Raw genomic sequence first — 18852 nt, forward strand, 5'->3', positions numbered from 1 at the left:
AGCATAAATAACCAGAAACACTATTACGTCTTTGAATAAGTCCCAGATGGTTCAAGATAAAAATGCACTCCCCAGAGAAACCCTGTCTTGAAAAACCAAACCAAACCAAACCAACCAAACAATCCAAGAGAGAGAAAGAGAGAGAGAGAGAGAGATCTCATACGCACTAATAAAACTTTGGAATTCAAAATCTTGCACAATTTAGGGGAAACGGGAAAAACAAAAATCCTAAGCAGGTTAGTCGACACAAGTCTGGTGACCTGGTTTGATCCCCTGAACCCACATCAAGGATAAAAATAAGATCTTTCAGAAAAGCCAGCCAAATAACTAGAAAAATACATTTGTAACTCATATCACAAACTATTGTATAGTCAGCTACTACAGTCATTAAGGAAATTATTAGGGGAGAAACGGATAGAGAATGTGGACAGTCAGCAGGGCAGGGGTGGCACACACATTTAATCCCAGCACTTGGGAGTCAGAGGCAGGGGATCTCTTGAGTTGGAGGACAGCTGGGGCTACACAGAGAAACAGTCTCGAAAAAACAGAATCTGCACAGTCATGAGAGGGGAAAAGGAACTAGATTTTTGTGGTGCTGGGGATCAGACCCAAGAGACTTGTACATTCTTTAAGTGGCAGGTGCTACCACTGAGCCACGCCCCCAGCCCCTCACTGGGGGATTCTAGGCAGGGGCTCTATCACTGAGCCACGCCCACAGCCCATCACTGGGGGATTCTAGGCAGGGGCTCTACCACTGAGCCACGCCCCCAGCCCCTCACTGGGGGATTCTAGGCAGGGGCTCTACCACTGAGCCACGCCCCCAGCCCCTCAATGGGGGATTCTAAGCAAGTGTGCTATCAATGACATATATATTTTGAGCCCTCTTTTCATTCTTAAATGTAAAGATAACTTACAATAAGAACCTTAAAAGTGATTTTTTTTTTTTTTACCATCAGTCTGGTAAGCACTGTTCATCTGATGTTTGAGCATATTGGCTAGGCAGTCAGAAGATACCCACTTAACGATCACTGGTGGCAGCACCAGGAGGCCAATTAGCTATATCTGTAAAGTTACAAAGGCAAGCCCTCGGCCCAGGACTGTCGCTTCTAGAATTCAGACTACGGATATTACCAAGAACAAGAGTGTAAAAAGCTGGTAAGTTGTGCCGTCAATTTTATGGAAACTTAAAGTTAAAAAAAAAAGTAGTAGGTATATAACACCATCAAATATAAGACTTATTCCACCTTGGGATGGCAGACATGAAAAATGTGTTCAGAACTGAAGCAGTATGCACCCACACACGGGCCAACTGGTGTGCATAGGAGTCATCACCCTAACAGAGGAGGCGTCATAGTGCCAGGGGAAACTGATGGGAAACAGGCTACCGTCCATCAGTATATTCCCACTTCATTACAGCATAACCACAGAACACAAAGGAATACAGCCCTAGGGAGTGAACACACTGGTCGGGAAGGTTCTTCAGGGTATTTTCATAATAAATCACAATACGCAAACCAAAATACGTCAATTTTGTGAAGAAATAAAATACTGTGTATAAATAATGAAAGAAGGACGGAAACTGCCTTCAGAGGCTGCGTGAGGCTGCGAGGAGGGAAGTACAGAAGAGTTTCGGTCCTTCATATTCTTGGGGTTTATGAAGAGATGAGTTACAAAAACAAAACTTTTGAAAAATGGAAAATAAAACCCCAGAAATTTGGTACGTTTGAAAACACGATTTATCACATACTATATACAGTATTTATGTTGCTTGCCATTCGCAATGTCTCAGAAACACAAAATCCGTCTTACACTATACACTCATGTTGACTCTGATGTGAAGACTTTGTGTGTTCTGACAAGGTCAAGTTCTTGACATAAACTTCGTCCTAAAACCAGTTTTAACTCTTCACGCTGACGTTTCTTCGTCGTGGGCTCTACTACTGGAAATTTTAAGTCTTTAAAGTTTTACAACACCAGCCTTCACTTATTAACGAAGCCACGAGGATGGACATTTTTCCATAGCACAAGAAATCTCAACCGATCATAAACTCAAGAAACGGTGGAGGAGTCTTAGGATGCTTTTTCGACATTTTCCCCCCACCCCAATTTTCTGACGCCTTTCCCCCCTCCAACGAAGCCCTGACTCATTCTCAAGATCCTTTTGACTTCTGAAAATCAAGTTGCAGGATGGGGTTTCACTTGGATGCCGAGGTTTTGGTACCGTGCCCACCCCGGAGCCCGACTCTTCACTCTCTGTGGATGAACTTATCGCAACCCAGTTCTTCTATTAGAGGATTGATCACCTCGGACGCAGTCAGGGCTATGGTAAACGTTAAAATGTCAAAATCCACCCTCTGGGGGTTGCGCAGGTACTCTAAGTCGAAGGCTGCCTCCCTGGCTCGGCAGGCATCCACGAAGCGCCGGCGGCGGTCCTCCAGCTCCTGGATCCGGCCCGGGGCGATCGGGTAATTCTCCAGGTAGTGGCGCAGGAACTGCTGGTAATTGATGCCTAAGATGCTGAGGGGGTGGCGGAAGCGCATGTACGGCATCGCCGCCAGGCCGCCCGCCCTGGACCGGGGCCTGCCCTCCGGAGCCTCGTCCTCCAGCGGCTCGCCCAGCAGCCGGGCCACCTCCGCCATCCGGGCTTCCCTGGACGCCGCCGCCGGGCCTTCTCGGGCCGCCGCGCCGCCACGGGCCGCCGCCGCGGGGCCTCCCCGGGCCTCCGCCGCCCTGCCTTCCCGGGCTGCAGCCCCCCGGCCTCTCCTGCCCGCCGCCGGCGCCGGGGCTGCGGGGTCTTGCCGGGCCGCCGCCATCCGGCCTCCCCGGCTCTCCTCAGGTCGCGCCGGACCCGGGAGCGCACGCCGCCCGCCGCCTACCTCGGCCTGCCGCAGTCCGCGGTCGCCGCTCGCTGCTCCCGTCCGCCGGACGCTTCTGACTGCGGGCAGCTGCGACATGTCGGACCGCGGGGTCAGCACCGCTGCTCGCCGAGACCCGGGAATAACGGGACAGGGAGGCGCGCGGGGCGTGCACGCGAGGGCGCGGACACGAGCGCAATGCGCACGGCCGAGCGTCGCGCGCCCCGCCATCTGCGCAGGCGTAGCTGCAACGCCGAAGCCGAGGAGCAGTGCGCACGCGTGTCCTCCGGTCCCCGCACTTGCTACCTAGCTGTCCGAAGAGCCGTTGCACCCTTTCGGTTGAAGGGTGGGGATCTGGTTCACATTTCAACCAACCGGCTTAAGTTTCTAAGTTTAATTTTAGTTTTAAAATTAGTCTTTAAAGTTTCGTTTATTTGTATGTATTTTTTTTAATGTACATGATGGTTTGCTTGCATGTTTGTATGCGCACCGCATACATACAATGCCGGCGGAAACCAGAAGAGGGCGCTGGATCCTCTGGAACTGGAGTTATGGGACTCCCTGCTGGGTCCTGGGATTTGAACCTTTACAGGAGTAGGTAGTGCTCTTAACCTTGCAGCCACGAGTCTCTTGGTTGTGTTTTTGAAACAGTTTCATGAAGCCCAGACTGCCAAGGATGGCCTTGAACTGATCTCCCTGCCTCTGCTTCTTGAGTCTGGGATGACAGGCATGCCTCACCATGCCTAGATAGTTAACTAACCTAGTATAGGTTATTATTAACTATATTAACCTATTGACTATACTGTGATTTATCAAAGGTAAAACATAAATAGATCCACTTTTAACTGAACCATAAAAGCCAACAAGGTGGCACCGTGGGCAAAGTCACTTTCCCCAAAGTCTGATGACCAGAAACTCACTTGATGGAAGGAGAAAACTGACCCCTGAAAGTTGTTCTCTGAAATCTTTGTGCGTGCGAACATGTTGAGAGAAGAACTGGACAGTAAAAGAGAGTAGCCGTCTCCTGTGAGTCAGCTGCCCACAGACACTCTAGACCTCTAGTGAAACTGCTCAAACATCTTGGTGTGTCCTGGTAGCCAAGCCCTTCCTGTCACTGATGTCACTCAGTCAATTATCTATTTTTCTTTGTGGACTCTTAAATATCACTCTTTCCCAAAATCAGACCGCGAGTTGAGAAAACAAGTTTTGGAAACGGAAAGGGCTTTTGATGTGTGGACCGTGGCAAACATGGCTCTGGCTGGCCTCACCCTTCTCTCCTATTCCCAATGCTTTGCTAAGAAAACGTTAAGATTACATCCCTAAAAGCTGGCCACTAAGGTCTAGACCCTCACTTCCTCTTTTTGAAGCTGGCTCTCAAGATCCAGCTACCAAAGCACTGAAGTCTAGTAATCAAAAGCTCCCTTTGGTTGTCCTAATTAACCTGCCCAATCAAAATTAAACACCTCACCCTATCATGGGGTTTCCCTCCTAATAATGCTACTCCCCTATGGACCAAGCACTCACACATATGAGTCTGTGGGGCCATTCCTATTCAAACCACCTCAGTTGTGTGTGTGTGTTTAAAGGCTCACAGCATCTCCCTGGAGCATCCTAGGAACCAAGTCTTTAACATGCAGACTTTGAGTGATACTCATCTAAACTGTAGAAATAGTACAAGAAGGGGTTAGGGTGGCAGCTCAGCTGTAGGCCATGCTGTGTAGCAGCATTCTCTGAGAGGGAAACATTTCAGTTTGCAGGTAAGCGCCTTAAGCAGGAAGGTAAATATCTCAAAATGGCTTCAGGAAGTCCCCGAAACTGACCAGATTCACTAGGCCTCTCCTTCCCAAAGTATACAAGCTAAGCTTCTGAGAGTCACTCTTAGACGAGCCAAGTTGCAAAGAAGACTCTTAGACCAGACAGAGCTGCCTGGAAGAAGCAGAGACCAGCTAAGCCGCCAGGAAGAGGTTGAGTCGCTTGGAAGGACACTCTTCAGCCTGTTTAGCTGTCTCCAGGGTGTGCAGTGTGCTCCATGTTCTCAGCTTTGTAAGCTGTCACTCATGCTGATATGGCTTGTCTGTGAGTCATTTCTCCTCCTGAAGAAACCCCAATAAAACTTATTGGTTCACCAAACTCGACTTTGGTGATATCTGCACTGATCTGTTGTGGACTCTGAAAGGATCAGTATTGGCCCAGGACCCCTAAGACCAAGCATATATGCAGCATCTATTAGCTGCCAAACCGTCACTCCAGCCTTTGCCTGTTGGAATCAGTGGTTCAGATGTAGTGCCAGTCAGCACCACGGACAGCACCAGAGGGATTCCTAACTGAGAGACTGGGCGGTAAGCTCAGTATAGTTTCTTTTTCTTTTTAAAAAACTAAACTAATAAAATTTATTTTAAAATATACAACTCAGTATTGACATTTTTTTATTTTTTGTTTTTTGTTTTTTTTTTTTTCGAGACAGGGTTTCTCTGTGTAGCCCTGGCTGTCCTGGAACTCACTCGGTAGACCAGGCTGGCCTCGAACTCAGAAATCCGCCTGCCTCTGCCTCCCAAGTGCTGGGATTAAAGGTGTGCGCCACCACCGCCCGGCCAGTATTGACATTTTTAAGTCATCAAAAATAATTTATAATAGTTAAATGCCCCTTAAACATATATGATATCTTCTGAGCCTAAAAGTAATATGCGCTCAACCAGTTTTTAAAATCTATTTGGAGCATTAAACACGATAGAAGTAGGAAAAAATTTCTTATGAAGTCCTCTATGAAAGGAAATTGTGACAAGTTCCTGATTAGACAGAAACCGTTTCATCTCTAAGGGGGAATACGCGGTGTAACTGTGGCTTCACAGAATGAATTGGGTAGTGTTCTTTCTGTTTCTAGTTTGTGGATCAGTACATTTTCACAGAGCAGAATTTACTGCAGGTTGTCCTCTGACCTTCATGACAGTAAGCACCTGTGTGTTTGTGTGCACTACACACACACACACACACACACACACACACACAAAAGCACATTGTATGCTGTAGTCAGTATCTCAGACTTTTTGTTGTTTCTGAGATAGGATTTTGTTTGTTTGTTTTGTTTTTTTATGTAGCCCTGGTTTTCCTGGATCACAGTATGTTGACAAGGCTGGCTTTGAACTCACAGATATGACTACCTCTGCCTCCCAAATATGAGGATTAAAAGCATGCAACACATGCCCGGTAGTGGTGGCGCACGCCTTTAATCTCAGTGCTCAGGAGGCAGAGGCAGGCAGATTTCTGAGTTTGAGGCCATCGTTGTCTACAGAGTGAGTTCCAGGACAGCCAAGACTATACAGAGAAACCCTGTCTCAAAACCAAAAACAAACAAAAAAACAAACAAGCACACAAAAGCCCAACCAATCAACTCAAACAAACAAACAAACAAAAGCACATAATGACACTACATTTGGCTTCTCAGACCTTTTTATCTGAGATTTAACTTTTGGACATCACCAGCAGAAAACAGCTGAGAAAAAGATGCATTTAGGGACTAGATCTGGGTTGTGATGGTTCTAATCCCAGCATCCAGGCTGTCAGGCTTAGCAGCAAGGACCTTTACTCTCTGAGCCAGCTAACTGACCCCCTTTTAAAAATTGCTTCTTTTTCTAACATATGTAGTATGTCTCTGTGTGTGTGTGTGTGTGTGTGTGTGTGTGTGAGAGAGAGAGAGAGAGGGGGGGGTAGGGTCCTGTGATGGCCATGGACTCCAGCAGAGGGTTGGATCTCCTGAAGTGCTTAGTCACTGAGACATCTCTCTAGCTTCTTGTCAGCTGATTTGATAAGGTACCAAGATCTTAAGTGGGTGGAGGGATGATCTGATAAACAGATGAGTCTTCAAGTGGAATTCCACATGTGTCTTAGAAACCAGTCTTCCAAACATCTTGATCAGATCAGCAGTGCTAGTTTGCAGGAGACCTCTAGGGTCAGAGACCGCGAGAGTGGACTTGTTAACAATGCTGAGACTTTCTCAGAGAAGAAGGGGTTAGGGAGAGTTACTGGACTTTCACCTGAGTTGGCACCCGATCCTCCTACACATTTGTCTGCCATTGTGCCCTAATTGTGAGTGGCCCCTGGAGTAAACAGTGTGAAGTCAGTGTAAAGGAACTCCGTCCCCCGAGATTGGGGGGAACCATTATCCAGCTAAGTGAGACTTCACAGTGCTGCAGCTCTGGGGCCCTCAGGCTTCTGTCAGCAACCCGTGCTCTGTAAATAAGCCCAATACACTCATTGGCTCCCCAGGTTGAATTTTGTTGAAATTATAATTTGGCTCATCTCTAGGACCATGGAAGTGGGAGATCACAATTCCCCTTGTATATATGTATATATTATATATTTCTACACACACACACACACACACATATATATCACATACAGACACATCTTTTTTTATTCTTTTTTTTTTAAGATTTACTTATTTATTTTATGCATATGAGTATACCACCGTTGCTCTCTTCAGACACAGCAGAAGAGGGCATCAGATCCCATTACAGATGGTTGTGAGCCACCATGTGGTTGCTGGGAATTGAACTCAGGACCTCTGGAAGAGCAGTACAGTGCTCTTAACCACTGAGCCATCTCTCCAGCCCCATACAGGCGCATCTTAAGCATAGTAATTAAAACCATAAATGTAATGTTAACCATCACAGCATCTCCTCAGGGAAGGAGACCTTACTCCAGCACTCAGCAATTTGCAAAAGAACCTGGTGTGACTTTTCTAGTACAGTGTGCAAAAATAAGCTTAAAACTAGTCACAGAAGTAAAAATTTTAGAATGAAGTAGTAGCGGTGTTATGGGCTTGGGGTCCAGAGAGTTACCAGTGTGACCATGAATATATTTTAATAAAGAGACTTTTATTCAGGTACTGGTCAATACTCTAGACTCAGACTGGGGATTCCCCAAGTATAACTTGCAGCCACGTAGATCAGGGGCTTATAAAAGCAAAGAACATAAAGTTACATCTGGTTTTGCACATAGAAGTCTTTCCGGTGTCCAAGTTATCTCCACAAAACAAGATTTTCTTTACAGAATCAGAAACAAGGACTAACTTCGTGACCTATTACCTTGAATAAACAATAATTTCATTAGAGTTGTACAAGACCAGACATTTACAAAAAACACCCTTACCAGCCCTTAACCATTGGTAGGTCCAATTTTGCTTTATAGTTCTCTTTAAAACATTTATTTCGCCAGGCGGTGGTGGCGCACACCTTTAATCCAAGCACTTGGGAGGCACAGGCAGGCGTATTTCTGAGTTCGAAGCCAGCCTGGTCTACAGAGTGAGTTCCAGGACAGCCGGGGCTACACAGAGAAACCCTGTCTCGAGAAACAAACAATCAAAAACATTTATTTTATTTTATTTTATTTTATTTTATTAATCATTCCATTCTTTAACATCTCAAATGATATCCTACTTCCTGGTTCCTCCACAAGCACCCCTCATCCCACAACCTCCTTCCCTTCCCTCCCCTTTGCCTCTGTGAGGGTGCTCCCACACCTGCCCATCCTTTCCTGCCCCACCCCTCCAGCATCCCCCTACGGGGGGTATCAAACCTCCACAGGACCAAGGGCCTCCCCTCCATTTGATGTCAGACAAGGCCATCCTCTGCTACCTATGTATCTGGAGCCATCAATCCCTCCCTGTACACTCCTTGGTTGGTGGTCTAATCCCTGGGAGCACTGGGTGGTCCTGCCAGCCGGTATTGTTCTTCCTATGGGGTTGCAATCCCCCTCAGCTCCTCCAGTCCTTCCGACAGCTTCCCCATCAGGGTCCCTGAGCTCAGTCTGATGGTTGGCTCCAAGCTCCACATCTGCATGGGTCAGTTGCTTGCTGAACCTCCTAAGGAGAAGCCACACCATGTTCCTGTCAGCAAGTGCCTCTTGGCAATGGTAACAGTGTCCGGTTTGGTGTCTGCAGACAGGATGGATTCCCAGGTGGGGCAGTCACCAGATGGCCCTTCCTTCAGTCTCTGCTCCAAAAACAGACATTTTAAACTTTGGTTCTTTTGTTTGTTGATTTTTTTTTAGTTAGTTTTGTTTTTTATAGACAAGGTTTGTCTGTGTAGCCCTGGCTATCCTGGAACTAGTTCTGTAGACCAGGCTGGCCTCCAGGTCACAGAGATCCCCCTGCCTCTGTCTCTGGAACATGGGGATTAAAGGCATGTACCACCATTGCCTATCTTAGTGTTTTCTGAGATATGTCTCTAAACTCTGGATGATAGTGGCACATGCCTTTAATCCTAGCCCTCAGGAAGCAGAGGCAGGCTGATCTCTGAGTTCAAGGTCAGCCCAATCTATAGAGTGATATAGGCATATATTTTTTGTAGCCTATTTTTAATAAATGTTAAACCTCTCCTGTTGCCCACCACCCAGCAGAGGTAGTGGAAGAGAAAAGTTATTAGAATGTGGGCGAAGTGGACATGTTTTAGCAGTAGTTCTTTGGGTGCAGGCTTGATCTTTGGCAGCAGTTCAGTCCCATAGCAAACACCAAATATGACTCAGCAGCTGCAGTCAGGGCCTCTTGGCAGGCAAACGCCACACACTAACCAGCAGCATTAGTTCAGTCTTGAAGAAACTGCAAGGCTGATCAATTGGCCCTGAGGCGAGACCTCTGAAGCGGCAAGCTTCACAGGAACCCCTGAGGAGTTCTCAGGCAAATTTCTCTCAATGGCTGCATTATCACAAGTTTAGCTCAGCAATGCCATATAAGGCAAGCCAATAGTGCCTGCCTTTCCTGAAGAATAGTGAGGCAGAGCAAACCAAACCAGTGCTCAGTTCTGTCTCCCGCTGTCTGTGGGGTCATATTTATACTTCTTCATCGCGTGTCCTTTCTTGTATCTATAGCAAAGCGTCCTTGATCTGTGTCTGCTTCAGGAAAACACGTATTCAAGTGTCTGCTTAGCAGGACATCCTAGCACCGATGTGACCCAGCAAAACATCGTTTGACATAACTGACTTTCTTTCAGCAAAGAAACCAAAAGTTTCCACTTCAGAGTGAGTTCCAGGACAGCCAGGGCTACACAGAGAGACCTTGTCTTGAAAAACAAAACAAAAAGATACATTGCTAAGCAAAGAGATAGCAAGGAAAAACAAACTAACAAAGAAACAGACAGACAGACAGACAGACAGGGCTTCACAGTTTTTTAAAAAGGCATCAAGCTATAATAGCACACTCCTTTAATCCCAGCGATCGATTCCCTAGTGGGTCTGAGTTTGCTGTCAGCTTGGTCTGCTAGGAGAGTTCCAGGCCAGAGAGGGTTACATAATGAGACCCTGTCCCTAATAAAGTGTTTTGGATATTTTCTGTATTTATCTAATATAAATATCTGCATATATATATATATATATATATATATATATATATATATATATACAGGGCATCTCCATATAACCCCGTTGGAACAAGCAGAGAACTAATTGCCTCTGCCTCCCAGATGTTGGGATTATGGGCAAGTACCACGAGGCCTGGCTATTGATTTAAGAAAATTACCTTGAGACAGCATCACAGCATAGAGCTCGGGCTTACTCTGTAGCCCAGGCTAGCCTTGAATTTCAGTTTTCCCCCTCAGCGCCCCCAGTGCAGTGACTGCTGGCCACCATGCAGGGCTGAAACTTTCTGTTTTTGTGACTATCTTGAGTGAAGGGATGACTCTGGAGCTTACACACTCCCTTCCCGCCCCGCAGTGTCCTCTGTGAAAACTCAAATCAAAATGGGTTCTGTAGAGTTTGCAGGAGAGGATTATCCCTCTTGGATTAGGGAGGGGTTGGGCGAGGCCTGATGATGTAGGTGTGATTTTATTTAAATTTCCAAGTCCTGCATCGCTGGGGCCACAGCTTTGGGGGACCGCGAAGTGTTCGGATTGCTTGAGAAATCTTCTGTTCAGAGGGATTCGATGTCACGTGAGCAAAGGCAGAAGCTGCGTGGGGGTGGGGTGGGGGGGCAGATGGCTGTGGCTGCTCCAAGATGGGAGGTATCCAACTTCTCTTGAAGTTCATAGTCAGATCCCGTCAAGGGCTACAGACTTTCTCCCCAACCTTTGTAACTTCGGGTGCTGTGTTGTCTTTTTCTATTTCTGCTGCTTTCTGAGGCTAGAACCCATGGTATCGCCTGGGCTAAGCAAAGATTCTACTGCTGGGCCATGTCCCAGCAATCTGTTCAACGTTTTAAATAATTACATATATTTGTCTGTGGGTGGGTGATTTCAAGTGTTCCTGGAGACCAAGAGAGGGTTAGAGATCCCTGAGACAGAGGTCGTGGGTTCTGGGAATCAAGCTGGATTTTTTTTTTCAAGAAAAGAATGTGGTTTATGAGTTAACGGTAGTTGGAATCAGCTGGTGTGGGTGCTGGGGACCCAACGGGGGTTCTCCGTAAGAGCAGCAAGGGCTCTGAACTGAAGAACCATCTCTACAGTTCCATAATGGTTTTTTTTGTTTTGTTTTGTTTTTTTGTTTTTTGAGACAGGGTTTCTCTGTGTAGTCCTGGCTGTCCTGGAACTCACTCTGTAGACCAGGCTGGCCTCGAACTCAGAAATCCGCCTGCCTCTGCCTCCCAAGTGCTGGAATTAAAGGCGTGCGCCACCACCGCCCAGCTCCATAAAATATTTTTAAAATACAATTTGATTTAAAAAATACATTTGGCCAGGCAGTGGTGGCACATGCCTTTAATTCCCAGCCCTCCTGCATTGCTGAGGGCACAGTCTTGGGGGCCCTCGAAGGGGTTGGACTTGGAGGGGGCAGAGACAGGACCTCTGACTTCAAGACCAGCCTGATCTACAGAGCTAGGTTGGGGATAGCCAGGGCTATACAAAAACCCTATTCCCCAAAACAAACAAAGCAAACTCATTTATCTCTCCGTCTTCTGCACTTCAATTTTAAAAACTATTATGATATTTATTGGTATATATTGATTGTACAAAATAATGAGTTTCATATTCGTATACATGTTGGATAATATTTACTCCCCCACTATGGCCTCCAAGACACCCTTCATCTCTTTTGTATGGTGCTCCATTTTTTTCTTCCTTTTCTCTCTTTCCCCTCCCTCCTCTGTCTGACAGGCTTTCTCTGTATAGCCCTGGCTGTTCTAGAACCCACCATGTAGACTAGGCCACCTGCCTCTACCTCCCTAGTGCTAGGACTAAGACATGTGCCACTACTGCCTGACTCCTTCCTCTTTCTTTCTTTATTTCTCCCATTTTTTAGTGGGGAGGGGACGGAATCAGGGAGACAGGGTCTCTATGTAGCCCTGAGTATCCTGGCTCCTGTCAGCAAGCACTCCTTGGCATCCACAATAGTGTCTGGGTTTCATAACTGTATTATGGGATGGATCCCCAGGTGGAGCAGTCTCTGGATAGCATTTCCTTAAGTCTTGGCTCCACAAATTGTCTCTGTATCTCCTTCTGTGGGTATTTTGTTCCCCCTTCTAAGAAGGACCAAAGTATCCACACTTTAGTCTTCCTTCTTCTTAAGCTTCATGTGGTTTGTAAATTATATCTTAGGTATTTCGAGCTTTTGGGCTAATATCCACTTATCAGTAAGTGCATACCACGTGTGTTCTTTTGTGATTGGGTTACCTCACTCAGGATGATATTTTCTAGTTCCATCCCTTTGCCTAAGAATTTCATGAAGTCATTGGTTTTTGTTTGTTTGTTTGTTTTTTTGTTTGTTTTTTGGTTTTTCGAGACAGGGTTTCTCTGTGTAGCCCTGGCTGTCCTGGAACTCACTCAGTAGACCAGGCTGGCCTCGAACTCAGAAATCCGCCTGCCTCTGCCTCCCAAGTGCTGGGATTAAAGGCGTGTGCCACCACCACCCGGCTGAAGTCATTGTTTTTAATAGCTGAGTAGTACTCCATTGTGTAAATGTACCACATTTTCTGTATCCATTCCTCTGTTGAAGGATATCTGGGTTCTTTCCAGCTTCTGGCTATTATAAATAAGGCTGCTATAAACACAGTGGAGCATGTGTCCCTGTTAAATGTTGGAGCGTCTTTTGAGTATATGCCCAGGAGTGTTATAGCTGGATCCTCAGGTAATGCTATGTCCAATTTTCTGAGGAACCACCAGACTGATTTCTAGAGTGGTTGACCATCTTGCAATCTTACCAACAATGAGGGAGTGTTCCTCTTTCTCCACATCCTCACCAGCATCTGATGTCACCTGAGTTTTTGATCTTAGCCATTCTGACTGGTGTGAGATAGAATCTCAGGGTTGTTTTGATTTGCATTTCCCTGATGACTAAGGATGTTTAATATTTCTTTATCTTCTCAGCCATCTGGTATTCCTCTGTTGAGAATTCTTTATTTAACTCTGTACCACATTTTTTAATAGGGTTATTGGTTCTCTGGTGCCTAACTTCCTGAGTTCTTTGCATATATTGGATATTAACCCTCTATTGGATGTAGGGTTGGTAAAGATCTTTTCCCAATCTGTTTGTTGCCGTTTTGTCCTATGACAGTGTCCTTTGCCTTACAGAAGCTTTGCGATTTTATGAGGTCCCATTTGTCAATTTTTGATCATAGAGCATAAACCATTGGTGTCCTGTTCAGGAAAATTTCCCCTGTGCCCATGTGTTCAAGGCTTTTCCCTACTTTCTCTTCTATTAGTTTCAGTGTGTCTGGTTTTATGTGGAGGTCTTTGATCCACTTGGACTTGAGCTTTGGACAAGGAGATAAGTATGTGTAATGACCTGTTCTGCCCTACGTTTGGGGGCCACTCTGTCCTGGCTGGAGCTGCTGCTCCGGTCTGTGGGTGAGGGACTAGCAAGAGAGAGAGTGGAGATAGAGGGGTAAGAGGAGAATGGAAACAAGTCAGAGGGGTCTGTTTGAGTCCCTTTTATTGAAAGGAAATCCTGGGTATTTCTATGCTTTACCACGTGCCTTGCCCTCGTGGACAAGCAGGGTAACACAGATGAAGACACTTTACCACATGCACCTTGCAGCTGGGGGCACTAAACAGCAAAACAAGATATGTGAGAAAAACAAGATGTTTATCAGAGTGTGCTCAGCTGTTGTGGGCTGTTGAAAACAAGTCTCTTGTCAGGGTATATGATTCAAGATGGCTGCAAAGATGACAGCTGCTTTCTGCTAGAACTTGGCTCCCAACAGGTATGGATCAATTTGCATTCTTCTACATGTTGTCCTCCAGTTGAACCAGCACCATTTGTTGAAAATGCTGTCTTTTTTCCACTGGATGGTTTTAGCTCCTTTGTCAAAGATCCAGTGACCATAGGTGTGTGGGTTCATTTCTGGGTCTTTAATTCTGTTCCATTGATCTACCTGCCTGTCTCTGTACCAATACCATGCAGGTTTTTTTTTTTATCACTATTGCTCTGTAGTACAGCTTAGGTCAGGGATGGTGACTCCCCCAGAAGTTCTTTAATTGTTGAGAATAGTTTAGCCGGGCAGTGGTGGCTCACACCTTTAATCCCAGCACTTGGGAGGCAGAGGCAGGCGGATTTCTGAGTTCGAGGCCAGCCTGGTCTACAGAGTGAGTTCCAGGACAGCCAAGGCTACACAGAGAAACCCTGTCTCAAAAAACCAAGAGATAGATAGATAGAGAGAGAGGGAGAGAGGGAGAGAGGGAGAGAGGGAGAGAGGGAGAGAGAGACGGAGAGAGAGACGGAGGGAGAGACGGAGGGAGAGACGGAGGGAGAGAATAGTTTTCGCTGAATCGTTGAGACCTGGGTGTTTTTGTTTTTTATTCCAGATGAATTTTCAAATCGCTCTAACTCTATGAAGAATTGAGTTCGATTTTGATGGGGATTGCATTTAATCTGTAGATTGCTTTCGGCAAAATGGCCATCTTTACTATATTAATCCTGCCGATCCATGAGCAAGGGAGATCTTTCCATCTTCTGAGATCTTCTTCGATTTCTTTTTTCAGAGACTTGAAGTTCTTGTCACACAGATCTTTCACTTGCTTGGATAGAGTAACACCGAGGTACTTTATATTTTTTTGTGACTATTGTGAAAGATGTCATTTCCCTAATTTCTTTTTCAGCCTGTTTATCCTTTGAGTAGGGGAAAGCTACTGACTTGTTTGAGTTAATTTTATATCCAGCCACTTTGCTGAAGTTGTTTATCAAGTTTAGGAGTTCTCTGGTGGAATTTTTGGGGTCACTTAAGTATACTATCATATCATCTATAAATAGTGATATTTTAACTTCTTCCTTTCTAATTTATATCCCTTTGATCTCCTTTTGTTGTCTAATTGCTCTGGCTAAAACTTCCAGTACTATATTGAATAGGTAGGGAGAGAGTGGGTAGCATTGTCTAGTCTCTGATTTTAGTGGGATTGCTCCAAGTTTCTCTCCATTTAGTTTGATGTTGGCTACTGGCATGCTGTATATTGCTTTTACTATATTTAGGTATGGGCCTTGAATTTCTGCTATTAATATGCTTTTTATATTATTATTAAACATATGTAACAATCACTAAGCAATAGCACACCCCTTTGGAGCAGATCTCTGCAGACCCATGGAGATGTACTGTCTTGTAGTGATGCTATATAGACATACAGATGACTTCTTAAGTCTTAATGATGATCCTATAAGAATTCCTAAAATTGTATCAATGATTATTTAGCTCTTTTATAGTGGGACTGCTATTTAGGTCCCTTTCTGATATTCAAAACTGCTATGAGAACTCTGTCAGTCTCCCAAGTGTCAGCAGTTCGTTGCTCTTAGATAGTAACCAGACTTTCTCCTACTCAGAGCACATTCCAAGAGGTTGTAAAACAATTAACCAAAGGTCATAAAAAGTGAACTCACAATTTGTTATAGGTGTTAGAACAGAAGATAAAACATTGCCTGGTTTTTATCTATACAAAACTTCACTAATAACTTAGTGATGGTTTTAAACCTTCAGTGAACCTGTGGAGCTAGACAGGTGATGGACGTTTAGCCAGATAATTACTCCTAATGGATATGCATGTAAACATTCTCTGCTGTAAACTTCTCTTCCAATTTATGATTTGATTTTTGGTGTGAATTTGTGATGAACTTTGTAACGTGTGATCATGTATTCTGAAAGATGTATAAGTGCTGAGGACAAAGAGATGAGAGGCAGAGAGAATAGAGAGAGAGAGCCGGGCGGTGGTGGTGCACACCTTTAATCCCAGCACTTGGGAAGCAGAGGCAGGTGGATTTCTGAGTTCAAGGCCAGCCTGGTCTACAGAGTGAATTCCAGGACAGCCAGGGCTACACAGAGAAACCCTGTCTCGAAAAACCAAAAAAAAAAAAAAGAATAGAGAGATAAAATAGAAATTTTTACCTTTCCCCAGATAGAGTAGAATTTTTCCATTTCTCCACTTATGGTCTTTCTGCTTTTCTGCATAGATAGCTTTTATAGGAAATTTTTTACACTTAGTAATAAATGCTATAACCACATCTCTAAGTGTCTTTTCTTCCTGTGACCTCAGACTAGCAGGCATAAGTTAGGGCCCAGCAGTTCCTGCTGAGATAGTACAAAGGCTATGTACTTAATCCGTTGCTGTTTTTAGGATGAGGTGGTAAGTGCCAGAAACTGCAGTTTCTGGCCTCAGAGAGTCACAGAAGGCAGGCAGGTCAGCTACAGTAGCATAGTAACTTAGATAAGTAAACTTTTATTATACAGCAACCCTAAATATCTCCTAAGACAAAGTCTTACCCCCTGCCGATGCTATTCCCCCTCCCTTGCCTTAAGAAGAACCAACAAGAAAAAAGATTTCCCCCTGTGCCGGGGTTCCCCCCCCCCCGTCATGTTTCCATGATCTGTCCATTGATAAGAGTGGGGTGTTGAAGTTTCCCGCTATTATTGTGTGAGGTGCAATGTGTGCTTTGAGCTTTAGTAAAGTTTCTTTTATGAATGTAGATGCCCTTGCATTTGGAGCATAAATGTTCAGAATTGAGAGTTCATCTTGATAGATTTTTCCATCGATGAGTGTGAAGCGTCCTTCCTTGTCTTTTTTGATTACTTTTGGTTGAAAGTCAATTTTATTTGATATTGAATGGCTACTCCAGCTTGTTTCTTGGACCATTTGCTTGGAAAATTGTTTTCTAGCCCTTTACTCTGAGGTAGTGTCTGTCTTTGACACTGAGGTGTGTGTTTCCTCCATGCAGCAAAATGCTGGGTCTTGTTTACATATCTAGTCTGTTAGTCTTTGTCTTTTTATTGGGGAATTGAGTCCATTGATGTTAAGAGATATTAAGGAATAGTGATTGTTGCTTCCTGTTATTTTTGTTGTTAGAGGTGGTATTATCTTTGTGTGGCTATCTTCTTTTAGGTTTGTTGAAAGAAGATTACTTTCTTCTTTTTTCTTGGGTGTAGTTTCCCTCCTTGTGTTGGAATTTTCCATCTATTATCCTTTGCAGGGCTGGATTTGTGGAACAATATTGTGTAAATCTGGTTTTGTCATGAAATATCTTGATTTCTCCATCTATGGTAATTGAGAGTTTTGCTGGGTATAGTAGCCTGAGCTGGCATTTGAGTTCTCTTAGGGTCTGTAGGACATCTGCCCAGGATCTTCTAGCTTTCCTAGTCTCTGGTGAGAAGTCTGGTGTAATTCTTATAGGTCTGCCTTTATATGTTACTTGACCTTTTTCCCTCACCGCTTTTAGTATTCTTTCTTTGTTTTGTGCATTTAGTGTTTTGCCTATTATGTGATGGGAGGAATTTCTTTTCTGGCCCAGTCTATTTGAAGCTCTGTAGGCTTCTTGTATGTTCATTGGCATCTCTTTCTTTAGGTTAGGGAAGTTTTCTTATATAATTTGTTGAAGATATTTACTGGCCTTTAAGTTGGGAATCTTAAATCTCTTCTATACCTATTATCCTTAGGTTTTGTCTTCTCCTTGTGTCCTGGATTTCCTGGATGTTTTGGGTTAGGAGCTTTTTGCATTTTGCATTTTCTTTGACTGTTGTGTCAATGTTTTCTATGATATCTTCTGCACCAGAGAGTCTCTCTTCTATCTCTTGTATTCTGTTGGTAATGCATGCATCTATGATTCCTGATCTCTTTCCTAGGTTTTCTATCTCCAGGGTTGTCTTCCCTTGTGATTTCTTTATTGATTCTATTTCCATTTTTAGATCCTGGATGGTTTTGTTCAATTCCTTTACCTGTTTGGTTGTGTTTTCCTGTAAGTCTTTTTTTTATTATTATTTTTAATGACGAAAACAGAAATGTACCTAAAAGTGAAGCTTCTGGAAAACCATTTGTTCTTTCCCGTCTTGTATCGCTCCTCAAACTTGACCTTGGCTTCCCACCTGGCCTCACATTTCAAAGCTGAGTCCCTGAACACATCCTTGTTGACAAGTCTTGTCCAAGGGGATATCCACGGAGTACCTTGTGGGCATGAGGTGGTTGTAGTTATAAACTTTCACAAAGGACTTGATTTTGGATCGCTTGGCGATTGTCTTCTTGCCCATGGCAGCTGTCACTTCTTGGGGATAGTGGTCAATCCCATCCACTAGGGCATGGCTGTAAGGGTGGTCTGAGATGCCATTGTCAATGTTCTTCATGATGACGGCTTTGTGTCTGGAGTAGCATCCAGCCAGGACCACCACCACCTTCCCCAGTTTCATGAACTTGCCTATTTCAACAGCAAGCAGCCGGCACCCAGTAGAAAGCTCCTGTATTTCTTTAAGGGACTTTTGTGTTTCCTCTTTAAGGGCTTCTATCTGTTTACCTGTGTCCTCCTGTATTTCTTTAAGGGAGTTATTTATGGCCTTCTTGAAGTCCTCTATCATCATCATGAGACGTGACTTTAAATCAGAGTCTTGATTTTCTGGTGTGTTGGGATATCCAGGGCTCACTGTGGTAGGAGAACTGGGTTCTGATGATGCCAAGTAGCCTTGGTTTCTGTTGCTTATGTTCTTGCCCTTGCCTCTTGCCATCTGGTTATCTCTGGTGTTAGCTGGTCTTGCTGTCTCTGACTGTGGCTTGTCCCTCCTGCAAGCCTGTGTGTCAGCGCTCCTGGGAGACCAGTTCTCTCAGGGAGGAATTTG

General features: G+C 44.7%; 1 protein-coding gene and 1 pseudogene across 1 annotated transcript; both read right to left on the reverse strand.

Annotated features, from left to right (window-relative positions):
- Window positions 1–1528: 1528 nt before the first annotated feature.
- Window positions 1529–3024, reverse strand: Eid2 (EP300 interacting inhibitor of differentiation 2). Its single transcript, XM_028786221.1, has one exon. It carries the CDS (start codon window positions 2952–2954, stop codon window positions 2247–2249), a length of 708 nt encoding a protein of 235 aa, XP_028642054.1. The 5' UTR covers window positions 2955–3024; the 3' UTR covers window positions 1529–2246.
- LOC114637915 lies at window positions 2969–18438 on the reverse strand (annotated as a pseudogene).
- Window positions 18439–18852: the final 414 nt, after the last annotated feature.

Source organism: Grammomys surdaster, unplaced genomic scaffold (assembly GCF_004785775.1).
Source record: "Grammomys surdaster isolate TR1022 unplaced genomic scaffold, NIH_TR_1.0 125430, whole genome shotgun sequence".
In the NCBI taxonomy this organism is placed as follows: domain Eukaryota; kingdom Metazoa; phylum Chordata; class Mammalia; order Rodentia; family Muridae; genus Grammomys; species Grammomys surdaster.